At 35.7% G+C, this 27,107-nt stretch overlaps 1 protein-coding gene across 3 annotated transcripts in view; it reads right to left on the bottom strand.

The window, feature by feature from the left end:
• PURG (purine rich element binding protein G) overlaps positions 1-27,107 on the bottom strand; it is a 37,096-nt gene that overhangs the window by 9,800 nt on the left and 189 nt on the right. The window contains exons 2-3 of one of the 3 annotated variants that reach the window (XM_045779267.2): positions 25,953-26,822; positions 14,130-14,131 (exon numbers count right to left, since the gene is read on the bottom strand). In XM_045779267.2, the coding sequence (XP_045635223.1) occupies positions 14,130-14,131; positions 25,953-26,816 (866 nt within the window). In that variant the 5' untranslated portion in view covers positions 26,817-26,822. Of the gene's footprint in view, positions 1-472; positions 26,823-27,107 lie in introns of those variants that run through there. The other 2 variants (XM_087856416.1, XM_045779265.2) reach the window with 2 other exon arrangements.

Here is a 27,107-nt window from a genome sequence, read left to right on the forward strand (position 1 = left end):
TATCATTGTGAAAATACTAATTTATAAAGGCATGAAAAAATCAATAAAAAGCTTGGCTCAAACACTACTTAAAAGTGATCATAGCAGCAAATGGCTAACAGACACATGAAAAAATATTCAACATCATTAGCCATCAGGGAAATTCAAATCAAAACCACCTTGAGATACCACCTTACACCAGTTAGAATGGCAAAAATAGACAAGGCAGGAAACAACAAATGTTGGAGAGGATGTGGAGAAAGGGGATCCCTCTTACACTGTTGGTGGGAATGCAAGTTGGTACAGACACTTTGGAAAACAGTGTGCAGGTCCTTAAAAAGTTAAAAATAGAGCTACCCTATGACCCAGCAATTGCACTACTGGGTATTTGCCCCAAAGATACAGATGTAGTGAAGAGAAGGGCCCTATGCACCCCAATGTTCATAGCAGCATTGTCCACAATAGCTAAATTGTGGAAGGAACCAAGATGCCCTTCAACAGATGACTGGATTAAGAAGATGTGGTCCATATATACAATGGAATATTACTCAGCCATCAAAAAGAACGATTTCTCAACATTTGCTACAACATGGACGGGACTGGAGGAGATAATGCCAAGTGAAGTAAGTCAAACAGAGAAAGACAATTATCATATGGTTTCACTCATTTATGGAACATAAGAAATAGGAAGATCAGTAGGAGAAGGAAGGGAAGAATGAAGGGGGGGGTAAACAGAAGGGGGAATGAACCATGAGAGACTGTGGAACATTGCATCAAAAACTGGGGATGTACTGTATGGTGACTAATATAACAAAATAAAAATTATTAAATAAAAAAAAAGTGATCATAGGGGGACACCTGGGTGGCTCAGTTGGTTGGGCATCTGCCTTTGGCTCGAGTCATGATCCCAGGGGCCTGGGATCGAGTCCCGCATCTGGCTCCCTGCTCAGTGAGGAGCCTGCTTCTCCCTCTGCCTGCCACTCTCCCTGCTTGTTCTCTCTCTCTCTGACAAATAAATACAATCTTAAAAAAAAACAAAAGTGATCATGGCAATATGACCTTCACTCTTTTTTTGCTTCCCCAAGGCTGAGTGAACACAGGTGGAGCAGTCGTAAACCAATGGTGTCTAAAGGAGACTGAGGAACTTAAAACATTTAGGTGGAAAAGAAGCAAGATTTTACTCATGCTACTTTGGTGCATATTCAAGTGCATATATTGAATATCGCATTTTAAAACCATTTTGAACGCCAATGTTTAGGGCCTAATTTATGATTACCTCGCCACTTCAAATCTAAGGGGCCATGTATTCATCAACTTTAAAGAGGTTATAATCAGAATCAAAATAACCACTGAATTCCCAATTTCCTGCAGAAATAACCTTATTACACTATCTGACAGTTCTAAAAATAAATAAGTGAAAAAATTCTATTAGTTATGAGAAGAAAGTAGTAATACCCTGAATAGAATTTATCTATAAGTAATGCCAAGTATTCATGGGCAAAGTTAAAACTATAATCAAAAGCCAGATAATTATTTATCCAATTTATTTCTTTTTTAATTCCAATTCAAGCCCGCCAAGGGTTTATGTTGTTTTAAATCCACATGTCATACAGTGACATCTAAAATACATAATTTTACTACTCATCATGATCTCCACCTGAAATTAGACATAAAAAAATGAAAAAAAGTAACCAATTTCCCTAGCATAATGGCTGGCCTCTGAGCGGAACTCAGTAAGTATTTGTTGAATGAATGAATGAATGCTTTCCTTTCCCTTGATTACCATTTCTTACCTCACGTAGTGGCTTCTTACTGCACATTAAAAATTCAGTATGATTGAAAAGGAAAAGCATAGACATTTACTTAGTAAAAGAAAGCAATGCTCTGAAACCCCTAAACCACGTGTCATTATTGCTGCTTCTGCTTTTGTTGACATAAAAATCACATAAATATAAATCAACACAATTGTGAAAGCACAACAAATTGATAGAAGATAATCTAGACTTTTAGCTATAAAATTTTCCTTTAAAAACTCAGTTAAAGGGGCACCTGGGCATCTGCCTTCAGCTCAGGTTATGATCCCCGGGGTCCTGGGATTGAGCCCCCAGTGGGGCTCCCTGCTCAGCGGGGAGTCTGCTTCTCCCTCTCCCTCTGCCCCTCCCCCTGCTCATGCTCTCTCTCTCTCTCTCTCACTCTCAAATAAATAAATAAAATCTTAAAAAAATAAAAAAATTAAAACTCAATTAAGGGTGCCTGGGTGGCTCAGTCGTTTGAGCGTCGGACTCTTGATTTTTGCTTATGTCATGATCTCAGGGTTGTGAGATTGACCCTCTGATTGACTGGGCTCCATGCTCAGCATGGAGTCTGCTTGTCCTTCTCCCTCTGTTTCTTCCTCCCCACCCCCAAATAAATAAATAAATAAATAAATAAAATCTTTTAAAAAAACCCCAACTCAATTAATGACACTAAAGGACATTGTCTGCTTTGCTAGAGTGAACAATAAAAACCTCTGTCATTAATAGAATGGGTAGTTGTGAAAGGTTTCATGTAAACATCTCTGATGTAGAGATCTGAAAGTTCGTAAGTACCAAAGATAAACAGAATATCAAGTGCTAGAAGATAGAAAAAAAAATACAGCTCGAGATTATATGAAATGAGAAAAAGCTCAGAATCAAGATGATGGTCTGCAGGGACTGCTTTATGACACTCACTGGGACCAGTAACTAAATTCACCATCCTGAAGCCAGGGGTGAAATATGTATTTACTACCACAAAGCTATTTTTCAGTCAAAAATGACCTACCACCATAATCTTACAATGCTTTCAACTTTAAACGAGTGTGAAAACTGTTCCAGCTGACAGAAGAAAACAAATACCCTGAATAAAGCCCACATACTACCTCCCACTGATTTTCAAGCAAAGCAACAGAGAAGTAGAAATTGAGTAGCAGAAGGACCACTTCCTGAAACCTAGTTCAAGTTCTGAAATGACTGGTTAGATGATTATGGACAAGTCACATGCTATCTTTAATATTTTTCCTATCTGTTAAAAAATGAGGGTGTTCACTGACTCCAAAGACCCCTTTGGGCAAAAAAAATTAAAGTTGATGGCAGATTTAGACAAGAGAATTTTATGTTGTCAAGGCACGAAGTAAAACAGGTGAATATAATCCTTTTAGTAGTGGGGTCATTGATTCCCCACATTATGCAAACTGTCTAACGATCATCTTTTTAAAAAAGGAAACGAAGAGGTTCGGATTCCCTCCAGCAAACAGCTATGCTTTGATATTTCCCAGTCTGTGCGGTTTATTCATTTTCTTTCTTTTTTTTTTTTTTTAAGATTTTATTTATTTATTTGACAGAGATAGAGACAGCCAGCGAGAGAGGGAACACAAGCAGGGGGAGTGGGAGAGGAAGAAGCAGGCTCATAGCGGAAGAGCCTAATGTGGGGCTCGATCCTGTAACGCCGGGATCATGCCCTGAGCCGAAGGCAGACGCTTAACCGCTGTGCCACCCAGGCGCCCCTATTCATTTTCTTAATCGTGTCTTTTGATAAACAGAACACTTTAATTTTGATGAAGTGTCTAATTTTTATTTTTTTCTTTTTTAAAGTTAGTGCCTTTTGTTTCCTGTCCAAGAAATTTCTGCCACAGAGTTGTGTACTTTTATATTTGACTGACGATAGCTTCAAGAGGTTATAACTAGCCCAACTCCCTGGCTACTGCTACCTGAAAGTTCTTGTGGCAAAAGGAGGCTCCCTTCCAATTTTGCATAATTTTGTTATACTTTCTGGGGAACTGTTCATGTTATGGGTCAGGAAGAATTAATAAGGATGTTATTAGTATTTATTAAATGCTTATTATGTGATAGAAACTTTGCTAACAGCTTCATGTATCTTAATACATTTAATTTTTTTTTTTTTAAGAGAATCCTGGTTGAGTATAGCTTCTGTGAGGGCAAGAAATCTTACCTGTTTTGTCTTCTGGATGAAGATAATTGTCCCAGAAAGAGTAATTAATAGGTATAAACTGAATGCTGATTGAATAAATTCTCACAATAACTCTATAAAGTTATATAATTTGCCCACTATTCACAACAGTGACAGAATTTGGACTTGAACCCAGGACTGGCTGACACCAAAGTCTGTGTTCTTTATAATTCTGTACTAAGGCCACTAAGATTATCTGATAATTCTGGGGGAACCCAGAACCTAAAGATACAGTTGAAATTACTGCTCTTACTTAAGGGGGTGGAGGGAATGTTTTAAAGTTATTGTGGTTTTATTCCTCTCATAGCAAAAAGCAAATGTGGAACTTCTACTAAGCTCCCCCACTTTTTTCAACGACTTATTTTTTTGAGAGAGAGAGCACAAGTGGGGGTAGGGGTAGAGGGAATCTCGAGCAGACTCTGTGGTGAGCTTGGAGCCCAACACAGAGCTCCATCCCATGACCCATGAGATCATGACCCGAGCTGAAGCCAAGAGTCTGTCCTAGGTTCAACATACTGAGCCACCCAGATGCCCCTCCTTTTTTTTTTTTTTTAAGTAGGCTCCACACCCAGCATGGAGCCCCAGGCAGGGCTTGAATTCATGGTCCTGAGATGAAGCCCTGAGCTGAGATCAAGAGTCAGAGGCTTAACCGACTGAGACACCCAGGTGTCCCTAAGCTCCTTCTTGATAATCCTAGCCATATTGATCTTTTTATATTTATAACTCTGCGATGATTTGTGCAGATTGAGCTAATATGAAACTTTTATGGCCTTGGATATACAGGGCCAGAAAAATTCAATCTGCACATAAAATTTAAATTTCAGCCTGCTAACTCCTCAGTGATGCTGCAAAACCACTGTTACCTGGGAATGCCAGGAGCAAGTTGTGTATTTAATGAAATTTCTAGTCAACAGATCTTTAACTACAATACTTTTAATCCTATTGAAATTGAATCCTATTGAATATTGAATGCATACAACATAGAGAGCACAATTAAATTTCGTATGAATGAGAATACTTCAGTGCTCTAGAAATTCACTGTTAACAACTATAATCACTGCAGGGACATCAAACAACAACAACAACAACAAAACAATAAGCGTAATACAATGATGTAAATGAAGAATAGATAAGTTCTTGAGTTAATTTCATATAAACTTAGAACATCCCTTTCAAATAGGTTTTGAAAAAACCTGCTTCCAATTTATCTCTTGCTCATAAGAGTTTAGGAAAAAAAATTCTCTAGTTGGTTTTTAATTATTAACTGAACTGACTGTGAAAATGAAGTATTTTTATCTCTTAAATTCTCTATATAACACTTTTTGAAGGCTATACTGCAATGCAAGTGCTGTGACAAGACTTGTGATGACAAGACAGCAAGGGATCTGTATTCTAGTCATTAGGATCAAGTTCTGGAAGGTTCACTAAGATGGGAGCTCAGGAAATAGACTAAAGAACAGAGCTGGCCAAAGACTCAATAAGTAGAGGAAAAAGGGCTGAATCTAGGCAAATGATTTGTGTATATTGATTACCAAAATAATGATTTGATATGCCTTCTGCCAGGGCCAAAACCCACAGTATATTGAGGGCAGAACTGAGCCCAAAGATGTGATGAAAACAGCAAAATGCCTGGAATGCATTAAAAAACACACACACACACAAACTGTTTAAATTGGCTCTAAAAACATGTGCTTAATTCATGGGACTAGAACAAGTAATTCTGAAATTTGTATGGAACCAAAAAAGACTGAATAGCCAAAGCAATCTTGAGAAAGAAGAACAAAGCTGGAGGTATCACAATCCCAGATTTCAAGATATACTATAAACCTGTAGTAATCAAAACAGTACAGTACTGGCACAAAAACAGACGCATAGGTCAATAGAACAGAATAGAGAGCCCAGAAATAAACCCATGCTTTTATGATCAATTAATCTACAGCAAAGGAGACAGAAATATACAATGAGGAAAAGACAGTCTCTTCAATAAATGGTGTTGGGAAAACTGGACAGATACACACAAAAGAATGAAACTGGACCACTTTCTTACACCTTGTACAAAATGAACTCAAAATGGATTACAGACTTAAATGTAAGACCTGAACCATGAAATTCCTAGAGGAAAATACATGCAATACGCTTTGATGTTGGTCTAAGCAATATTTTTTTGGATATGTTCTCCTCACGCAAGGGTTAAAAAGCAACAATAAATAATTTGAACTACATCAAACTAAAAAACTTTTGCACGATGAAGGAAGCCACCACCAAAATGAAAAGACACACTACTGAATGGGAGAAGATACTGGCAAATGATCTTTCTGTGAAGGGGTTGATATCCAAAATACATGAATAACTCATACAACTCAACAACAACAACAAAAAGAAACAACCTGATTAAAAAATGGGCAGAGGACCTGAACATTTTTCCAAACAGGACAAATAAATGACAGGGACAAAACAGATGGATCTGGAGGGTATTATGGTAAGTGAAATAAGTCACAGAAAGATGAACACCATATGATTTCACTTATATGTGGCAACTAAAAAACAAATGAACGAAAAATACAAAACAGAAACAGACTCATAGATACACACAGACTGGTGGTTGCCAGAGGGTAAAGGGGGGGCAGGCTGATGGATGAAAAACATGAAGGGAATTAAGAGGTACAAACTTCCAGATATAAAATAAATACATTATGGGGATGTGATATACAGTGTAGGGAATATAGTCAATAGTATTGTAAGAACTTTATATAGTGAGAGATGGTAACCAGACCTATTGTAGTGATCATTTTTTAATGTATAAAAATACTGGATCACTGTCTTGTACACCTGAAACTAAAATAATATTGTATGTTAATTATAACTTAAAAAGAAACTATTTAAATTATCTGTAAAAACATATACTTAATTTTACCAAATTTTGATTTCAAAGCTACAATGGAGCAGTGGGCTTCTTATAAACCTTGGTATTTTATTAGATTGCTACGTGACCTATGGTAAATCGTTTAACCTCCCTGGGCCTGTTTTCTTCCTCCGTTAAGTGAGGATAGAGATAATGAACAAAATCTATTTTTATCAGAATGAAATGAGATACTATATGTGAAGGAACTTTGAAAAATATGTGAAATTATATGTAAATTATTAAAATTGAAATTTCATATTCTTTTACATTTAATTTGATTAGAAATTTCAGTTATGGAAAAACTTTCAGGACAAATGAATCTTTCGTATCAGCAACTAACTGAATTTGTCCATTAATGGCCCTTCTTTGCAATGTATCTACAGAAAATGGTTACGGCTTCTGATTTACTAATACGGTACCAGTGGAATCAGGCTCATTTCATTTGGCTAAGATATCGGTGAGATTCGTATTTGAGAACACTGATGGATTTCTGTAAATCCAGGCATATGGAAAGAAAAGGAGTTTGTGAAGATATTGTTATGTGCGAAGAGAGTGAAATAAAATTAAAGTGAGGGCGAATACAGAAGCCTAGAGCAGGGAGAGCAAATACACAATATGATGTCACTACTCCTTGCCTTCCTCGACCTCTCCCCAAATCAATCCCCCATGCACACAGAGAACCACAGACGTCTTCTATGATGAGCCTACATGGGGCTTCACAATCATCTCCAACTTAGAGTTTAGGAAATCATGACCACTTGAATACAGCAGTCACATGAAGATGTTCCATGAGATGAAACAGAATCATTATTTTCATCCTAGGACATCAAGAGAGATTTGGAATGGAGAAGACAGAACCAGTATTTGAAACAGTATTGTTGCAGCTCTCTAAATTTGCATCAATGAGATATATTTTGAGAATTATAACACATGTCGATAATTATATCATATTTAAATTAAACAATGTAGATAATGTAGATAATTAAATCGTATTTAAAGGATAAATTGTTAAGGGAAAATAACATTCGGCATTTTATAATCAATAGCTTCAAACACACTTCTCATATATACCAACACATGGCCTGGGGCATGGCAGATAATCAGATGAATGTCTGTTGAATGAAAAAATGACAGTTTGCTTAGGTTCCAAAAGCTGCTTTGAATCAAGTTAACTTTGGACATGGCATACTTAGAGGCAGTGGAATATTTTTCTTTTGTAAATTATTTTACCTCTAGTCCCTAGCATAAGGCCTGGCACGGGGTAGCCACTCAGCGTTCACTGAGTGAATACAACAGGATCACTGATTGATCAAGCAAGGGAAAGAAGATTTCTGAAGTAAAATGTAGGATGTGCAGGAAACAAAAGATTCCACATTCTACTGCATCTTAATTTGTGAGTCAATCCCTGAAATAAAATGATCGCTTTCATTTCCACTTGGAGTCATTTTGATTTGTCTACGAAGTTCTGTAATCCTGAAGCAACAAGATTTCAAAGCAAAACAGGAATGGGAACCGTGGTGATTACGTGAAGAGAGATGACGTAAGTCATCAGCACAGTGCTAGGTGTGGAGGGGAATAGAAAAGAGGAAGAAACAGTCTCTGGTTTTAAACATAATAAAAAAAGGGACTGTGCGAATGAGACAGAGGAAACAGTACACTGAAACACTTTTCTAAAGCAACCGTCGCTAAGTATGAAGGATGCCGAGGAGGATAGGATGGTCAACAAATGTCAGAAGAAACCAAGAGCATCCAGAGAAAAATCAGGAAAGACCACAGAAGGAAGCCAAAGGTAACTGGAAGAGAAGTTTCACTGGCTCCAGGGATATAGATATTGAAAGGTTCCTATCATCTACTGTGATCCAATCTCCACAACTGATGAATAAGCAAGAGGTTAAATGACTTGCCCCAGGGCTAGCTACAAGGCACAGGGTTGAAGCTTCCGCCGCGGCCGCCATTACCCCTGTACCACACCTGCTACACACCGGGAGGGAAAAGGCAAGACCTTAGAATTCTTAGAATTCCATAAATGCTTGAAACAATAGTCCGAATACTACATAATACATTTGGGGGGGCTTATTAATTATAGCACAAATATAGTGAGTAATTTGGCATTCGCATTCACTTTGTAGTTATTTTGGAACAAAATTAAGATGAATCGCTTAGAATTAAATTATTGAAAATCTAATGTAAAAATCAAATTCTGTGCCTACCTAAGATTGATTTTTTTCCCCCACATAAACTGTAAAAAATTTCCATCAAATAAAACATAGATCTTTGGTAATATTTCTGATGTCAGAAGCAAATCACTTTAATGGAAGGTATGCATGCATCCCAGCTTGGTATGTCATTAAGTGTAATATTTGGGTTTTAAAAAAAAATCATTTGAACAGCAAATGGTGATTAACAAACCAAATCGCACGTAGTAATCTGATGACTCAAAGGATTTCTTAAATAGGAGTACAGTTTAATAATACACAAAGAACAATAATGCAAACTAGCTTTAGTTATCATAAACCAAGTGGGCATTCTTTATTCTAAGTAAATTTAATGTTATAATTGATAAAGTACGTAATTGTCAAAAAAGGCTCAGAACTTGGGGAATTTTCAGCCTGAGGTTTTTACTATATTAGATGAAGAGTCTTACGGGCAAAATACTAGCGCCAAGCTTATGTTAGCGACTCTGGAGGAGAGGTTAAGGGCTGGGTGGCTGGCAGTGTGTGCCCTGAGGATTGCATGGCACTCAATGAATTTCTGTGGTTTAGGGGTGATAATGGTGAGCAATGAGGAAAGATCTTAAATAGTGCCAGGGCACTGGAAAGGAAAAAGAGTAATTGCTTAGTATGTTACTGAACCGGACGCACCGCAACTCTATCACTAAATATTTTCAACTCAAAAATTGTTTCTCTTCTTGAGAAAACATCTCTAATTTTATAATGGAGATCAAAGGAATAATGAGATTCAATTTTAAAGAATTTTCTTTGAAGTATGTATTATCAGTATTGTTGCAGGAGATCATTAAAGAAATAGCTGGGTGCTACAAAAATTATGAAATTATTTAAAATTGTTCTAAATAAATAGCATTTGTCTGAAAAAGTAATATACATTCATATTATGAATTGTTAAATTCATAAAATGAAGAAAGATTCAGTTACCATTATCCAAGAATCACTGTCAACTAATTTTTGTGTTAGTTCCGAGATAATTTAGGCCAAGAAAAGGTACATTTTTCTATGTCAAAATCATAAACATAATACTCATAATTATAGCATTTCTGTTTATTTAGATGGATATTGCTTGTAGGATTTAATGTTTTATTAACTCCTTAAAAAATAAGGCTTTATTAACTTCTTGACAAAATTTTAATAACAGAGGCAGAGAAATTTTAAAAAATTTTTGAAAAATAAGAGTATTAAGAATGTTTCTTGGGTTTGGGTTTTTCTTACTGCCAAAGATTTTGAAAAGAGCGTTTGAAACACTCCATTTGCAGAAAATGTATTTTTATTTATGCCTATTTCCTCTCCAATTATATTTCTTTCTTTTTTTTAAGGGGGGAAGGGGCAGAGGGAGAGAGAGAACCTTAAGCAGGCTCCAAGCCCAGGGCAGAGCCTGACGTGGGGATTGATCTCATGACCCAGAGATCATGACCTGAGCTGAATCAAGAGTTAGACACTTAACCGACTGAGCCACCTAGGCGTCCCCAAATTATATTTATAATAAAGCTGCTTAAAGGTAAAGTTTCATAGTGGACTTAGCAAAGATTCTGAAAGCATTTAGTGAACATTAACTTTGCCAAATTCCAGACAAATTTCCAATTTCCGATCTACTACATAAGTAATGAAAAAACGATTCTGGAATGCACATAGGAAAACTCTACAGAAATTCCATGATTTAAGTTTAACTGCCCTGGTAATTCCAACCTCAAACCTTAAACAAACAAACAAACAAACAAACATACAAAAAGTATCCCTCTGGAATCCCCTAGATCTCATGAGGAATAAAGGTTACCTTTCCTCGAGGAAAGCTTCCGGGACCAGATATAGTTCATTTGTAGCTCCCCAAAGATTATAAGGATCGCTTAATAAAAGCACAATTGCTTTGCAATTGTAAATCTGTTTTTGTTTTTGTTTTTTTGAGTAGGCACCACACCCAGCGTGGAGCTCAATGTGGGGGTAGGGCTTGAAGTCATGACTCTGAGATCAAGAGTTGGAGGCTTAATCGACTGAGCCACGCAGGTGCCCTGCAAATGTAAATCTTTGTACAGGTGAAAATTATAACAACACCGGACGTAAGGATTATACTTGGAGAGCTGAGTAGCAATAACTATAAACCCATTATTGATAGGAGAAAGCAGATATCTTGTTTATTAAAAAAAAAAAGGTTGAGAAGAAAGTAGACTAGTGGTTTCCAAAGGATGGGGCAGAGGAATAGCTGATTGTTCAATGGGCTTACAGTTTCAGTTTTGCAAGATTAAACAAGTTTTGGACGTTGGTTGTACAACAAGGTGAATATACTTCACACTAATGAACTGCCTATTTAGAAATGGTTAAGATAGTAAATTTTATGTTTTTTTTAACCACAATTTAAAAAAAATAAAAAGAGAGAGTTGAATTAGACCACAAGAGTGAGGTATTCAGCTTGACTAAGGATATTTTTTGTACTCACAATAAATTGTGAGTTTATATCTTAAAAAAAAAAGAAAGAAAAGAAAAAATCAAATTGAGAAAACTCATTTGAGACTTAGAGGGTCAACTTGTGAGAAAGTGGAAGACAAGTCACCTATGCATTTGACTCAGACTGGAAAGACAGAATATTTTCGTTTTGAAATCCTGAATTTTGAAATGTAACCAATGGTTACATGTCAAGTAGTTTAATTTGAGCATAGAAGGTGGGGGAGAAACTACCATTCCCGGTGATCATTGCCCAGAAAGCTAGACAATATGATAGTACAAAGTCCTAGATTAAATACTTGGATTTATATATTTAGCCTCTCTCTGTTTCAAGTGAACCCTAGATATTACTTGTTGATAGGATAACCAAAAAAACTCATTTTGGCTGACAGTATTAAAATCTAAACAATTCCAGCTGGAAAGATGATATGGAAGAAAGAATGCAAGTCTAAGGCCACGACAAAGAATGGCTTCCATACCATGCAGAAAGAGCAAGACAAAAATGCCAATTTCTGAACCCCCACTCCGGACCAACCAAGTCAGAATCTCTGGGGGTGGGGACCAGAACCTATATGTTTAATACGGTATGTACACGAATGTTTGAGAATGACCGGACTAAATTGTAAAAGGAGAAACCTCTGTCATTTTAATGGAGGTGAGAACTCCTTAGAGGCAAATACACGGTTTAATGTTTAAGGGTATTCTTGATGACACCATCATGGTCATGACTCTTTGAGTTCCTTAGAGGCACATCAGAGAGTCTCTACTGTTTTAAAGGAGGGATTATTGGATTAAAATAATCTCTTTGAAATATTAGAAGAGATATTCTTAAGTGAGTCAAATGGTAGTCTGTGTTGCAAGAACCAGCTGTCTGGCAAAGCTTGAAATTTTTAGAGCTATAATGAGAACTTTTAAAGCTCTAAAGCAGGGATGACAAATAGCAAATATTTGGCATGATTGTTGTTCTTCTCTCTTTCCCTCTAGATGCAGATTTCAAATTCTCAACATAGCACTTTAGGACAGCCAATCAATTGTACTAACAAACAAGATGAAACCAATTTGTCAGTACTTCTCTAGGGGCATGGAGGGGGTGTGTGGAGGGGGAAGATTGGGTTCTTTAAAATTTTACACACGCACGCACGTGCACACACACGTGTAATGTCCGTGCAGAGTAAAATTCACTTAGTTAAATATTTAGAAATGTGTAATGCAGATATAGTTTATAGACTTTGGTGTAATACATTTTGACTTACTCAGCTCTCTAAAAGGTCTTATTATTTGTCCACCGAAATTTGGAAATGTTCCAGTATTATGAGAAAGCACAAGATGCCTGAAAGAAGGACAAGAAAAAGTGGACCCTGCAAGTGAGACCTGAGTTTCTTGGTTCATACTAGATCCCTGAATTTAGATATATTGCCACAGCTACCCTTTTGCCCTATATAAACCCTTGAAACTCTACAGGAGAGAATCACATATATTATTTGCAGCAATAATCAACCTACTTGGAATCTTGTTCTCTAATACAGAAACCTTAAGACGAAATAGTGAACTATGTTGTTTCTTCCCATCTTAAATTAGTAGTGCAAGAAAAAACAGAGAAGGAAAATATTATTTTATTGCTTCAATCTTTAACCAAATTTAATGTAGATTTTTACAAAGAAAAACTTTGGTAATATCCAATGATTTGGTTTTCTAATTTACTCTACTATCACTTATGTCTTTCCAAATAAACCTGTAGCAGGTACTTTTGAAAGAGCAACATAAGTACTATGTTCATTCTTTAATATGGTTGTTTCTGAAAATATGATTAAAAGTGAAACACTTTTTATGAAAATCATAAAAGGTAGACCTAATTTTGCAGGGCGAATCTCATGAAACCTATCTTAACTAATTCATTTAATTAGTACAACTCATAAATATTTGAAAATATCTCTTGTGTTGCAATAACAAGGGGTGGGAAGAAATGATTTTTTTCCCTAACGTGTTTTCAGAATAATACTAGAAAAATTGAAATCATACTTCTTTATCCAACTTGATACATTAACAGAAGACCTGAACTCAAAAGTTCCAAGTATTCCCAAGAAATCCTCTCAGAGTTGAAAACAATCTTCAAGGTAATAACAATCCATTTTTTAAAATTTATTAATTCCCTTTCACATCCTAAATTAATGCCTGTCTATTCTCTGCCTTAAATGATTTCAGCAACAGGGAAGTGACACTACTTCTTAAAGTCTGCCCTCATGTTGAGCTGAAATTTCCTATAAATCTCCTATAACTCTCTATTCTGCCTGAAGTTTCCTCAGATTATAATTCTAAGACTTAAATTTTTTAAATCTAAAATTTAAATTGTATGTATAGTACAAACAGGCAGAGAATTAAAAAAAAAGTTTACTGCCTGTAATGATCTTTTTGACTTGGTGACTATCTCTGTTACATTCATCATTTTCACAACTTGGAATTCATTCATTGTTTTGGAGGACTAATCATCGAACGTGTAATAGTTGGAAAGAGAAGTTAATGAACTTGCAGAACTGCCAAATGTGTATATATGAATGATATAGTATTTCTGATAAAATGCGATCCACTAGAATGACAGCTATTAAGGTTATGTCATATATATAAATTATATAGATTTATATACAAAATATTGTTTTATTAATTTTGATCAACTTATTAATTATAGAATGTCCACAGGTTAGTAAACATAATATCAATTATTTTCAGGTATGTTAGTTATGTTTTCAAATATGCTCAATGAGCATCCAGGAGAAGTATCTCTAAATTTAAATCAATGGGTCCCACTGTTATTTGAAAAAAGTACCATAAATACATTACAGTACATATATAGTTCCTCTATCCTACACATATAGATAAGACACAGGAAAATGGTGAAAACATATGCTTTTAAAAGAAAATTAGTGTATTTCTTATCATTTATATATCTTAAGAGACAATCAGCATTTTGAACTTTAGCTTTAATTTTCTGTTTACTTGGCTTACTTTAGTAATTATGAACCATGTGAGCTACGTGACATATGTCACAAAATGTAAAATTGAGGGACTGAACTAATTCTGAGGTCCCTTCAAGTCTTAATATTTAATATTCACTAGCACTTGTATTAGTAACTGTTGAGTATAGAAATTATTTACTTTCCTTTACTAAGATTTATATACCAGAGTTATTTAATAAAGTAAAAATGTTTCAGTTCCATAAATTTGAATGGTAAGCTTTTCAAATAAGAATTCGTAATTGTTAATCCCTACCAGAATTATATCAAGAGTGCTGTCAAAAAATCAGAGAGAAGTTACTAAATGTCATGAAAGGATAAAAAGAGAAGAAAATGATTTTTACCTAAAGTCTAGTCAATTTATGAAAAATATTGTTTTAGATTTGTAAATTTCTCAAGGCAGAATGAATAGCTGAGTCTTCTTTCTACCAAGACGCTACAGTTATTTCGACCACATTTCTCTTTCACTGTCTTTTGTAGCTAAAGTAAAATCACAGCAACATACAGCAGTGGTTCTTAAAGTCTGATCCCCATTCTAGCAGCATCAGCTCACCTTGGAATGTGTCAGAAATGCAAATTTTTGGTCCTCTCCTCACCACCCCAGACCGACAGACTATAAACTCAGGAAGTGGGACCAGCAATCTGTGTGTTAACAAATCCTCTGGGCGATTCTTAATCACACCAAAATTTGAAAACCACTGGCCTGGAGTCACAGAGAAAAATGTGTATCTGTAAATAGGGTAGTCATATCCGTTTATTCTGTTGGGGATAAGGAAACGAGGAGGAAACTTGGTAATGAAATATGAAAATAAATGGAGTGATATAGGAAGAGTAAGATGGTAAAACGAGTTGCAAGAAACAATAAACTTTTTACTAATATTGACAAGACTTATTTTCAAATCAATTCAACATGACCAGTTGATTTTGGTTCATGAAAATGAAGTTGTAGATCCATGGTAAATAGTAATTTGTCTCCTGTCTGCCCTTAAGGGTTAAATTGGGGATCTATCTATATTCTCATCAGCTGATCTCTTTTCATAATTATTAGCATTTATTTAAAATAGTTGGTTGAGATTAGAGGTTCAATCTGTAAATTATACTAAAGATCAAATAAGTTGTATTTACTACTGAATTTCAATGAACTATATGAACCCTTACATAAGGAGTGTCTCCTGGTGGTACTAGCCCCATATATAGGGATTAGTTTTAGATAAAATAATTCCTACTAATCTGAGTCAGATTTACCAGTGGTGTTCGAGGCTAGATTGTGCTTTATTGGTCAGGGGGGTTAAATTTTGGAGTAAGTCTTAAAGATAGTTTGGCCTAATTGAATGTGCACGATCTTTGGCTTGGTGTCAATTTGGGTTCACATATATTAGTCCTGAAATACTGAACCAGTTTTGAAAATCTCTGGAAAATCATATTAAAATGGGGATGGTAATAGGGTTGCTGTAAGGATTAGAATAGTTACAAGGGGTTCAGCAATGCCTAATACATGGTAAGTATTTGATAGTTGTTAGTACTAATAAATCTTGATCGACTCTTCCTTTTATTACCACCTTCTTTTTAAAAATGATCATGGTGCAATTTTCCTAGAGGCTAAACTCATTTCTGAAATTACCCGTCAATCACGCTAGTCAAATTATTTCCTGAAGATCTATTGTGTACCGAAACGTTGGATTAAGTGACCTTTCAGTCCGTATCTTCCCAAGTGAAATGTTTCTATTCATCCTAAATTGCTGTATAGGCATATGGTAAAAGTGTTGAGAACAACTGAGTGAAATAGTAGCCATTCTTTCTTAGTCTATAGATCTAGTTCATAGCGCGATTTCTTTAGCCTTCTCTATTGTGTTTCAACTGTCACCTAAACAAATAAATAGGATGGAGTGGGGCCATGGGGGTAGTGGGAGAAATTAGTGTTCTTACCTGCTTCCAACAGGGTACAGCACATGAGAGGGGGAAAAAGAAGGGAGGAAGATTACGAGTGATGGCATTTTAGAACTCTATTTTTATATATGATTATAGCATGGTTTACCCTTTCTGGAGAACAGCAATAGATAAAATTCCATAATAAATTCAACTGAACTTTCAAACTATTTTATCCTATTGACATTCTAGACTAGTCAATCATTGGTATAAATCACATTGGTAGTCTGAAAAACCTAGAAATAAAATACAGCAGCTTCTGAAGCAAATTAGCAAATGATAAGGATTTTTTTTTTTTTTTTGTATCTAGGGGTCTTGTACATATTCTTATCCTTATTTCTAAATTATTATCTTATGGTTCTATTGTTTTATTTGCTGGGTAGTTTTGGCACTTACATGTGTTCTTTTGGTAAAGTTGCTCAGAACTGTTTGAAATGGGAAGCTAAGGACAATTTCTACAAAATGGAAAGGGCAAATAACTGCCAAACTCTACTATTCTCTCCTATCCCACTTAGATTTCAAACAACACTGAGGAAGAAACAACTAAGAACCTGAAGTGTATCTGTTGTTTTGAGAAGAGGGAGGAGAAAACTAAATTTCTGCAACAGCCAATTCACTCTACAGGATTTGTTGAGAACTGACCAACCAGACTGCTATTGTGAATCACCACCATTAGGCTAAAGGCTGAGTATGTCTGCAATGGAATTTTATGTGCACAGTTTTGAAATTAACAAAATATACATGTGTGTACACACTTCAAAATACACTTTGGTTCCTCTTAAACAAATGGACACCAAAAAGAGAGGCTAGGGGGAGAGGTCTCTCTTTTCCATTTGCTCTATTGAGAGTGGTGGTAACACACTGTCCATTGGAGGACTGGGGCACCTAAATAAATGTGTCTGGGACAAAAAACCTTGTGTTCTTCTCATCCCCCTCAATCATCAACCTTGGTAGTCTCTCAAGGCTAAAAACAAAACAAACTCACGATGATGTTTTATCTTTGCACACCCTAGTAGTTACAGGTCCTCTAAAGTAGAACCGTACCGTTCACAGTTCAGTGCCCTTTCTGATTTCCTTTGTTAAACATCATTACTTGTAACATACTATGTTCAATAGACCAAGGAAATAGGGGTCAAGGGTAGTACTTCATTCTCAGGGGCCCCTGCAGTGGTAGTAGCAGTGTATTATTTAGCAATGTAATTTAAGGTTATTTCAGGCACAATGACATTTCAGGAAATGATGTTATTTTTAAAATTCTTTTGCCATGCACAATATAAGAAACAATCACAGAATGTGTAGAAACAAGTGATGCTTCCAAAGGATAAGATCACATATGGATAGTAAAAATATTTCTATAAAAAATTAAAGCATAGCATAGTTATGTAGTTAGTGTATAGCAATTTGATCTTAAAAAGGACTAGGAACAAAGTTTGATTTTGTGTGGCTGAAGAGATACATACATGTGATAAAAAACTGCCACTTCTGCGTGTTCTTTGGGTATCATCACAGACTGCTGCATCATTACAGTTGTTTTTAATATAAAGAGAGATTGCCTTATACTTTCCAATTCTGATATTCTCTATTTTTTCTTTTGCACTCCATTGATACAGAATTTTAAAGTTTAGAGTATGAGGGAACCTTAGCTTCTAGCATGATCTTGTTCATTTTTTTAAAAAAAGATTTTATTTATTTTATTTTTAGAGAGAGTGAGCAGGAGCTGGGAGAGGGATGGGGGGTGGGGGCGAGAAAGGGAGAGAATCTCAAGCAGACTCCGAGCTGAGTGCACAGCCCTACACGGGGCTCGATCTCACGACCCTGTCATGATCTGAGCTGAAACCAAGAGTAGGATGCTTAACGGATTGAGCCACCCAGGAGCCCCTTGTTCATTTTTCATAAAAGGAAGCCATCCTACTGAAGTTAAATGGTTTGCTGAGAGGCCATCCACTGGCAGAATTAGGTCTTATTATTCTTTCTCAAATGATCTTCTAAAGGTTAAATAAATAGGGATTTAGTTTTGAGAATGTCTTATTTCTCCCATTTCAGTTATGCTGATTTCCTGTTATAGGCAAACAAAATAATAAGCCACTACCTTTCTCTTCTCTCTTACTTATACATTTGCTACCTCTAGGCAACCTTATCAAAGTCACAACAAGTAATAAATAAAATCCTGAAGAGTATGTATTATACTACAGAACCATTTTCTCTACAAAAAGATAATAAATATTTCTGAATATAGGCATCTCAAAAGAAAGTCTGTCTTTAATAGATCAAATAAAGCAAACAGGTTTATATCCTCATTTTGATAAAGACAAAAACCCACAAAAGGATTTTTTTCCCCAATCTTACACTTTGAGCAACTCTAACTTTTAATTACTATGAACATTTTTCTTAGGGATTACTTTCCCTTTTCTTTACCCCTGTTATTTCTGGGAACAATGAAAACTTTGAATAACATAGAAACTATACAAGGGGAAAAATGAGAGGACAAGCAACTCCTATGCAGTCTTAGGTAAGTCAACAGCAGAAAAGAATAAACTGCATATTCTATTTAAATGAGTATTTTCTTTATATTCACATCACAAACTAACTTCACTGTAGCAGCACTAATTTCATTATGAGTCAGTTTTTATTCACTGGTAGATGTCACTGGCCTTGATAAGAATAAGCAATTTCTCAAAGGATGTTCGAAAGAAGATAAAGTTTGGAAAACATAATTTACCAGAAAGTACTAACATGGGAAACTCCTCGATTAAGGATGGAAAATTCCTAATTTTTTTAGCCTAAATTTAAGCAAAACTCATTCCTGCAGGAGAATTTACCTACCTTTTGACCCCTTTCTTTAAATAAGAAGCAAAACATATAAACCATTTTAAGCTTGAACAAGTAAGTGTCTGGAGATTTTTACCAATGTTACAAATTCTGCAAAGGATGATGAGTTATTAAAAGAAACAAAGTCTTTTATGCTTTAAAAGTATATGTTTAAGAAGATTCTGTCTTCTAACAACAACTCTCTCATTTTGCGAACAGAAAATCATGTCACCAATTATGGAGATATTATTCTAAAGTTTAAGCCAATGCTTGAATTTTTTAAACCTTTTAACATTTTTGTAAAATTTACAGATACAAATCCATTAAAAAAATTCCTCCTCAATCCTCATATATTTTACGGTATTTCTAATAGGACTGGACTTTTTACTCTGGTTGATTTGATTTATAACTAGATAGTATCCTTCAGGGTTTCAGTATAGGACTTTCAGTTTGTCAGATAATTTTTTCTTGGTGGTTATTAGAAAGGTGACTTTAAAATACATGCTTGATATGAGTGAAAAGAGAATAATGATTTTTTTTGGGCAGGGGGTTTTAAAAACTTAAAGCATTATGCTAACTTCATTTTAAAAAACAATTTATTGTTTTATACTCTTTTAGCAGAGAATGGAGATGGTTTAGTTGTATTTGAAACCTCAGAAGTTTTCATCTCTCTCCAAATCATCGTTAGTACCCCTTCTGGTCCCAAGGACATCTGCCAGACTCTGAGTCCTTCAGTGGGGGAATCAATGCTTTAAACAATCAGGACTAGTGTCATGCCTTTGTGTAGTGTTGGATTTGACTAAGTTGCTAAATGCATTATTCATTAATAACCTTATAATCATAAAGATAAAGCTCATGTTAACAAATCAAAAGATTTCAACAGTCATAGCATAACCTTTCACTATAGTTCTAGTACTGATTTGCTCTCAAAATGGCAGTCTTTGGATAAAAATAAGATAATATTAGCAGAACTAGTAAAACTTGGCTGAAAGCGATAATTTGTTAAAGCTTTTAAATACGGGTGTTTTTCATTGGAGAACATAGTTAAGCTAAAATAACACTTGGTAAAATAGCTTAATATCCTGCCAGTCCTGAACCGTATTACTTCAGGAAAAAGACCAATACTCTTTCGCGGGAAGGAAGATAGGAAGACAGGAAGGGTAAGGTGGTTAGGGATAGGGAAGGGAAATTAAACATTTATACATTTTAAATTAATATATACATATCTTTGCATTTTAAGTAAATATCAATGGGATTCATTCAAAATTTCCTTGAGGTTCCCTTGGTGTAAGGATATAGTTCAAATTAAGTGCTATGTTAACTAGATCAAGTATGGTATCTGAGTAAAAGGGAAAAAAATTCATTTAAAATGACAGATCTAAAATTGATACTACTAGGTACAGGACAGTGTATATATTTTCATTTGCATGTTCAAAAAGAATATATGTATATACACATATGCTTGCATATTCAGAGTAACTCTAGAAGGATACACAAGAAATTGGTAACACTGGTTACTTTTCACTAACTGTAGCATTTAAATTTTGTACATATATATGTTTTCCCTATTCAAAAATACTGATTAAAAATCCAGTACTAAAATAAATTTAATTTTAACAATCAGGTCAAATTAAGGAAAAAAAAGACTAATTTTTTTACATTATACAAGAAAATATACTAATGCATATATTGTTTTTCCAAGATCCACCTACATAAATTTTGGTATATTTACTTTCCGACAGTAACTGTGATCTAAAAACTCAAATTTCACATGACCTTAACTTGGGAAAAACACATTTTCCCTGGAACTCATTGCTACAGCACTGTAGACTATGGGTTGTCTCACCAGTATGCTAACATCCTTATTCTCTTCCTCTGATGGGCTAGCCATTAGCCACCATTTCTCTACGAAATTCAAGGAATCTTTAAGGAAACTTCAGAAGAACTTTAAGAATCTTATTTGGCAGTGATAATTATGATACCTGTATTATTCTGTTGGCATGGAATCAATTTTAACTTCTCTTTGTGGTTTACTTTAGATTTTATCCTGCCAAAGATGTTTGGTGTTTTGGTAAAGACAGACTTCAAACGATGTGGTGACTAAGCCAATCCCTTACATAAAGCTTGGAATAGGATTTTATAAATAGTTCCAATGAAAGACATTTTGAAATAAGCAGGGGAAAAAATCTCACACTTAACAAAAATTATTTTCAGAACACCACTTAAAAATTAAGTCCTGATCACTTAAATATTAAAATAAACCATAAACCAAAATCTAAAGGAGTGATAGTACATACATCAACTTTCAATGGTAGCTGCTTATTAAAAATGAGTGTCTGAGGGTGTATTCCAATTTCATCCTCTTCAAATTGTGCAGCTCAGATAAATGTTTATTTTACTGAAAATATTTGCAAAATTACAATATAAATACATGAATATATTAAGATAGAATGACTATATATAATGTATTCTTATCCATATATATAAAATGAATGCAGTAAATATAGCATATTCTCAATGAATTATTAGTACACAGTGTTTCTTAGTATAGTACATACAACCTATTATTAAGCAACAATTATCTAGTTTTCAAATGTACATCTCAGGAAGTTTTTAGGATGAAAAGATACACTAAATCTCCCAATACCCTTTTTGGTTGGTGAAAGTTGGTTCTGCAAATTCTGAAGTAATATTATGTTTATTTTAGCAATGGTTCTTAGGCTCTTTGCATTTTCTTAATTTGAAACTTTATTTCTTTAGTCTGGGTGTTTTCTTAATAATGCTGTATCAGCCAACCATACTTTTAATTCTAACACAGTATCATGTACTGTCTTTTCATTAGTCATTTTAACACACATCAACAACGAAACAGAATTATTAAAATTTTTTTTTGTCTGCAAAAATTTCCAAAATTAACTTCCAGGGTATTATGGGTATTATGGGGAGTCTCAACTAGATATAGTCTCAACTGTAATACTAATCTGGGCTAGAAATAGTTTTTTATTGATTTTAGGTCTTAAGAATACAAATATGAACTCTACTTTAAAAGTGTTTGTTAAATGTATTGGGATTTGTTTCAAAAGCATCTTCTACCCTCCTCCATTATACTGATTTAATGGAAACTTGTTATTATAGCAGTTCCAACACAAACATCTGCATGCAAGAGATCACCCTACAGATTCTAACTACATAGTTATTGAAACACATCCCACCTGTCAAGTGGCATAAATGTACATCTCCTATATACAAAAGGTAAAGTGCATTATTAAATTAGTGAACTGACAGATTGTCTGCCTGGACCATATAGCTTTCAAATAGACAAATGTGAAATTCTCCCATTAGAACCAATTATTTCAAGAGGTTCCAACTAGCTTTTCCACCCTGTCGTTTATTTTTTGGCCATGCTCTTTAGTGCAAATAAGCTTGTGTTTGACTCAAGTTTAAGGGACATGGCAGTTTGGGGCTTTAACAAGGAAAATTATAAAATGTGGCAGAACTTTTAATACTTTTATAATACATTGCATCTTTTGCATATAAGCAACAGATCAGTGCTGCTTTCAGTTGCTAGGAGCACACTGCCAACTATTATGAGGAACCCGTTTCCAAATTTCATACTATTAGCTTATATTATTACAGTTTTGAGTCTATACCACATTATACTTGGGTTATTATGTGCAAACATCATCAGTGTTTTAGAATTATACAGTGAACTAGTAATTTTGGTTACTAACTTGAATGCTCATTTTTTGACTTCTAACACCCAGTTGCCTTGAGTTTAATGTCTTCAAGGCTGGGATCCTATTATTTTGAAGAATACCATGTACACTTGCAGCTTCACTTATGTTACAAATGACAATAAATAAAATGTATATTGCACGGATAAAAATAGTAGCTTATTTTATAAGATACATGGCAATACATGTCCTAATACCAGAGTTTTGAACTGGATCTTATTTGATTATGGCTAATGAATAACTGGGAATTTTAAGTATCAAAAAATCATAACATCATTTCATTTTTCAATGAATACATATAAAAAAGTGAAACAAAAGGACTGGCAGAAGGCTTAGTGATTCTGAAGTATATTCAATTGCCGGTATATATGCATCTACCCATCTATAGCTTTGAGATGGTAGTAACTTTGAAGTATACATACAATGTAGAAGATTTGGCTACTTAACTAATTCTTGATGTAAATAATTAATGCAAATTAATATTTATATACAATTAAAGATATTTATCTTTAAGTCTGACGTAGTATCGTGTATATGTATATATACATACACACACGTATGTATATAGACATAAACACTCAAATCTTATCAGACTAAAAACCAAAAAAGAAATCATTTAGATTTAATGGATATAAATATTTTAGGAGGGTTTTAAGAGAGACTATATAGTCATAGCAATAGTGATAGGAACACTCGAATACTGGAACATTCATCGTTCCAGTTTGCCAAAATCTGACAGGTTGATAATTATTAATAGGCACTATGATGGGCAGCAATAACAATCAGTAGTACAGTAATTCAAGTGCACATCACTCCTTCATATACCAAAAACTACTTTTTATCAAGTCTACAACAGTTATTTTACAGTTAGGACTGTTTAAAGATCCTTGCTACTTTTAGAGTCTCAACACCCACCATGTGCTATTAACTCTAGTACTAACATTATCTTCTAACCTTCAGTTGTTCCATAGTAATCCAGATGGTCCACAATTATAATGAACTAATGAGATTCCTTCATACTACTCGAGGAAACGTGAAATACAATCTGAAAACCAATACCAGCATATATGTCTGGGTTACTGATTGCTCGTTTTTAAATAAGATAAGCCAGTAATATTCTTTTCTTAACTCACAAAGCTCTCTTAGTGACCTTACTTAAATGTATTTGGGGACAAACTGCTGAAGGAAAAAATTATTAAAATAATTTTGAACTACTTATCGCATATAAAAGGAGAGCTACATTCTGATCTCAATCCATGCAGCCAGCTCTCATCAATGAGAGCTATATTTGGGGGTTGAAATCAGTGTCTGGCTCTTAAACATGATTATATGGACTTATTGTGTGGGAGGTGAATAAAGCCAAGATAAAAGACAATAATTTCAATCAGAATAAAATGCAGCTCAACAGAGAAAATTCCAGTCAGTTAATACAGGGTGGGTTGGTACACATATACACTATATCCACCTGTTTAAAAATTGCTTAGGTGTTGAAAAATTGCTGTGGCACTTCCTGGAAAGTAATTTTTAATACAGGTAAATGGGTGAGTCTTGTGTAAAGTAAACCTTTTTTAAGTATCATAAAGAGCACCTTAGAAAATGCCTGAATTTTCCTTTCAAATATGTTTTTAACCAATCCTTGAATAATTTTCCCAGGCTGAAAATTTATATTCTAAATGTTTTTTAGAAAAAGAGTTTTTTTTTTTTTTTTTCTTCTGGAATTAAAACACCTGTAAAAGCCAGGTTTATATTGGAAGTGTTGACACGGTTTTAAGGGTAGCAATTGCAAAAGTGCTACTAAAATGTATTATTACAGATGTATTTTTGTATCAGTTAACTGGTGCACCAACCCCTCTGAAATAGTGCTAAAGAAGAAGCATAAAATATAACACCTTGAGTCCATGATATATTTTGGGAAAAAACCTCTCACAACCTTCAAAGTAGCATGAAAGGCTAAAACAACAAGATTTCCATAGCAAAGCCATAGGATGAAGCCTCCCACTCAACAGTGACATAAAAGTAATTCCTCAAACTTTGGAAAGTCAATAAAAATATATGGTATAGTGAAAAGAGATAAAGATGGGATTACAACTAGTTTTGAATAACCAATTAAAACTCTCCCACGGCTTTGATATGGCAACTAAACTGCAGGGTTACCACAAAATTTGAAATTATAGAATACTATCATTAACTGTAAGATTTGATTCTTTCATAGTACTTTTTGATATTCAGTTATCCAATGAACAACTAATATATTTCTACATGTACTTTTATAAAGAAATATATTTATACTATACTTGAGGTCAATTTCTGTTTCCGTGGTAACTGCCCTACAGGTAAGCTTAGCAGCTTTTAATGAAGTAGGGATGGAATACTTTTTTGGGGAACTTGTTAAATAGAAATTCACACTTCCGTATTAAGTATTCGTATATTTTCTCAGGATCATGTCATAGTGCAATGTAAATCTTAGTTATGGTTTTTAGAAGGTCAGAATGTCACATTTTGTGCTGATTTGCATACTTCAATAGTCTGGAGCAGTTGAAGCAGCTAAACTATTTAGCTCTGGGAAGGTTGGAATTCCCCTAAGAATTATAATGTTCTATGTATAACATGAGAATCAGACTCCTTGAAGTATAAACTACCAGAGGTATTACTAATAACAAAGGGCCAAAAAAAGGAGGAAAAACTTCTTCAAATGATTATGGATCAGTACTTTTAGCCAATTTATGATTTTAAATTTTGCCTGATGGAGTTCAATTTCACTCTAGTCGAGGCATTCTTGTTCTTCACCACTGGCCCTTCTGCCATCCATTCTCTTTTCTTTATGGCTGTTGCAAATTTTCCTCATCTCTTCTTCATACTTGATAAAATTCTCCCCAAACCTTGTCCAAGCTTTGAATGGAACAGTAATAGTATTACGGTAAGGTGGCCTCACCTCACTTACCTTCAGGAAAATTCCATATTTATTAGAGCCCACATCAAAGTAGAACCTTTTATTGTCCACTCTGAAAGAAGTCCCCTCTGGGAGTTCAAGTGGGTCATCATCTCCACCTCTTCGTTCTTCTATGTCCCCTTCGCCATAATCTTCAATGAGCTGAACCAAGGCATCACGAAACTCTATCATTCCTTGTGCTGGGAGCACAATAGTCTGTTCTTGGCCCAAACTGTGACCAAAATAACCTATCATGCCAGTCCCTCGCATCATGGTTTGTCTAATTCTTAGGAAGCGACCCCGTTGATTTTCCTTTAGGTCTAGATAATATTTCCTATTGTCCCTCTCTATGTAGTCTGTTTTGAGGACACTATGAGGGTGTTCTTCAGACCCTACAGAGACAGGTGGGGAGGGTGCCGAGTGCTTCTGTCTCCTCCTGGAGGCTTGATCTTTGCCGTGGCCATGCTCTTGCCGGTGGCCTTTCAGGCCCAGGTGGGCGTAATGCTCGATGAAGTCCCCTAGACAGTCCTTCAGCTCCGCTGCCACAGACAGGGACAGAGTCAGTTTACTCTTTCTGATATTGTCCTGCCGGCCTCTCCCTATCCAGACTTCGGCTATCTTTAGGAACCGGCCCCGGGAGCTTTGCTTTACGTCTAGGTAAAACCTCTTTTTCTGGATGTCCACTCGTTTGGAGGCCAGCTCCTGGATTTCGGCTGCGCCCCCAGCCTGATTAGGGGTGGCTGAAGCCGCGTAGTGGGGGTAGTGGGAGTGCTGGGCCTGGGGATAGAGTCTACTCTTGCTTAGGCCAGAGCCCCCTACATTCTTGCCGCCGCGGCCGCGGCCGCCGCCGCCTCCCCTTCGCCTGGCTCTTTCCATCTTCAGCTGCAAGTGACAAACAGACACACGGGGTGGGGTGGGGGAGGGGTGTTGAGAACAATCGCAGACGCCCCTCGGCCTGCGCTGCCCCCGCCTCCGCCCGGGACCCCCACACCGGGCCGCGGTGCACGGCGCCCGCCGCCGCAGAGCCCGGCTCCCGCCTCTGCCCGACCGTCGGCGGCGACAGGCGGCGTCTCCCGGCTCTGCGCCGCGCACATAGCATCCCTCCGCCTCCCCGGCCTCCCGCTCGCCGCGGGGCCGCCAGCCTCGGGCTCCGCAGCCCCGGGGTCC

This window comes from Ursus americanus, chromosome 27 (genome assembly GCF_024610735.1).
Source record: "Ursus americanus isolate L20-20 chromosome 27, mUrsAme1.1.p, whole genome shotgun sequence".
NCBI classification, from domain to species: Eukaryota; Metazoa; Chordata; class Mammalia; order Carnivora; family Ursidae; genus Ursus; species Ursus americanus.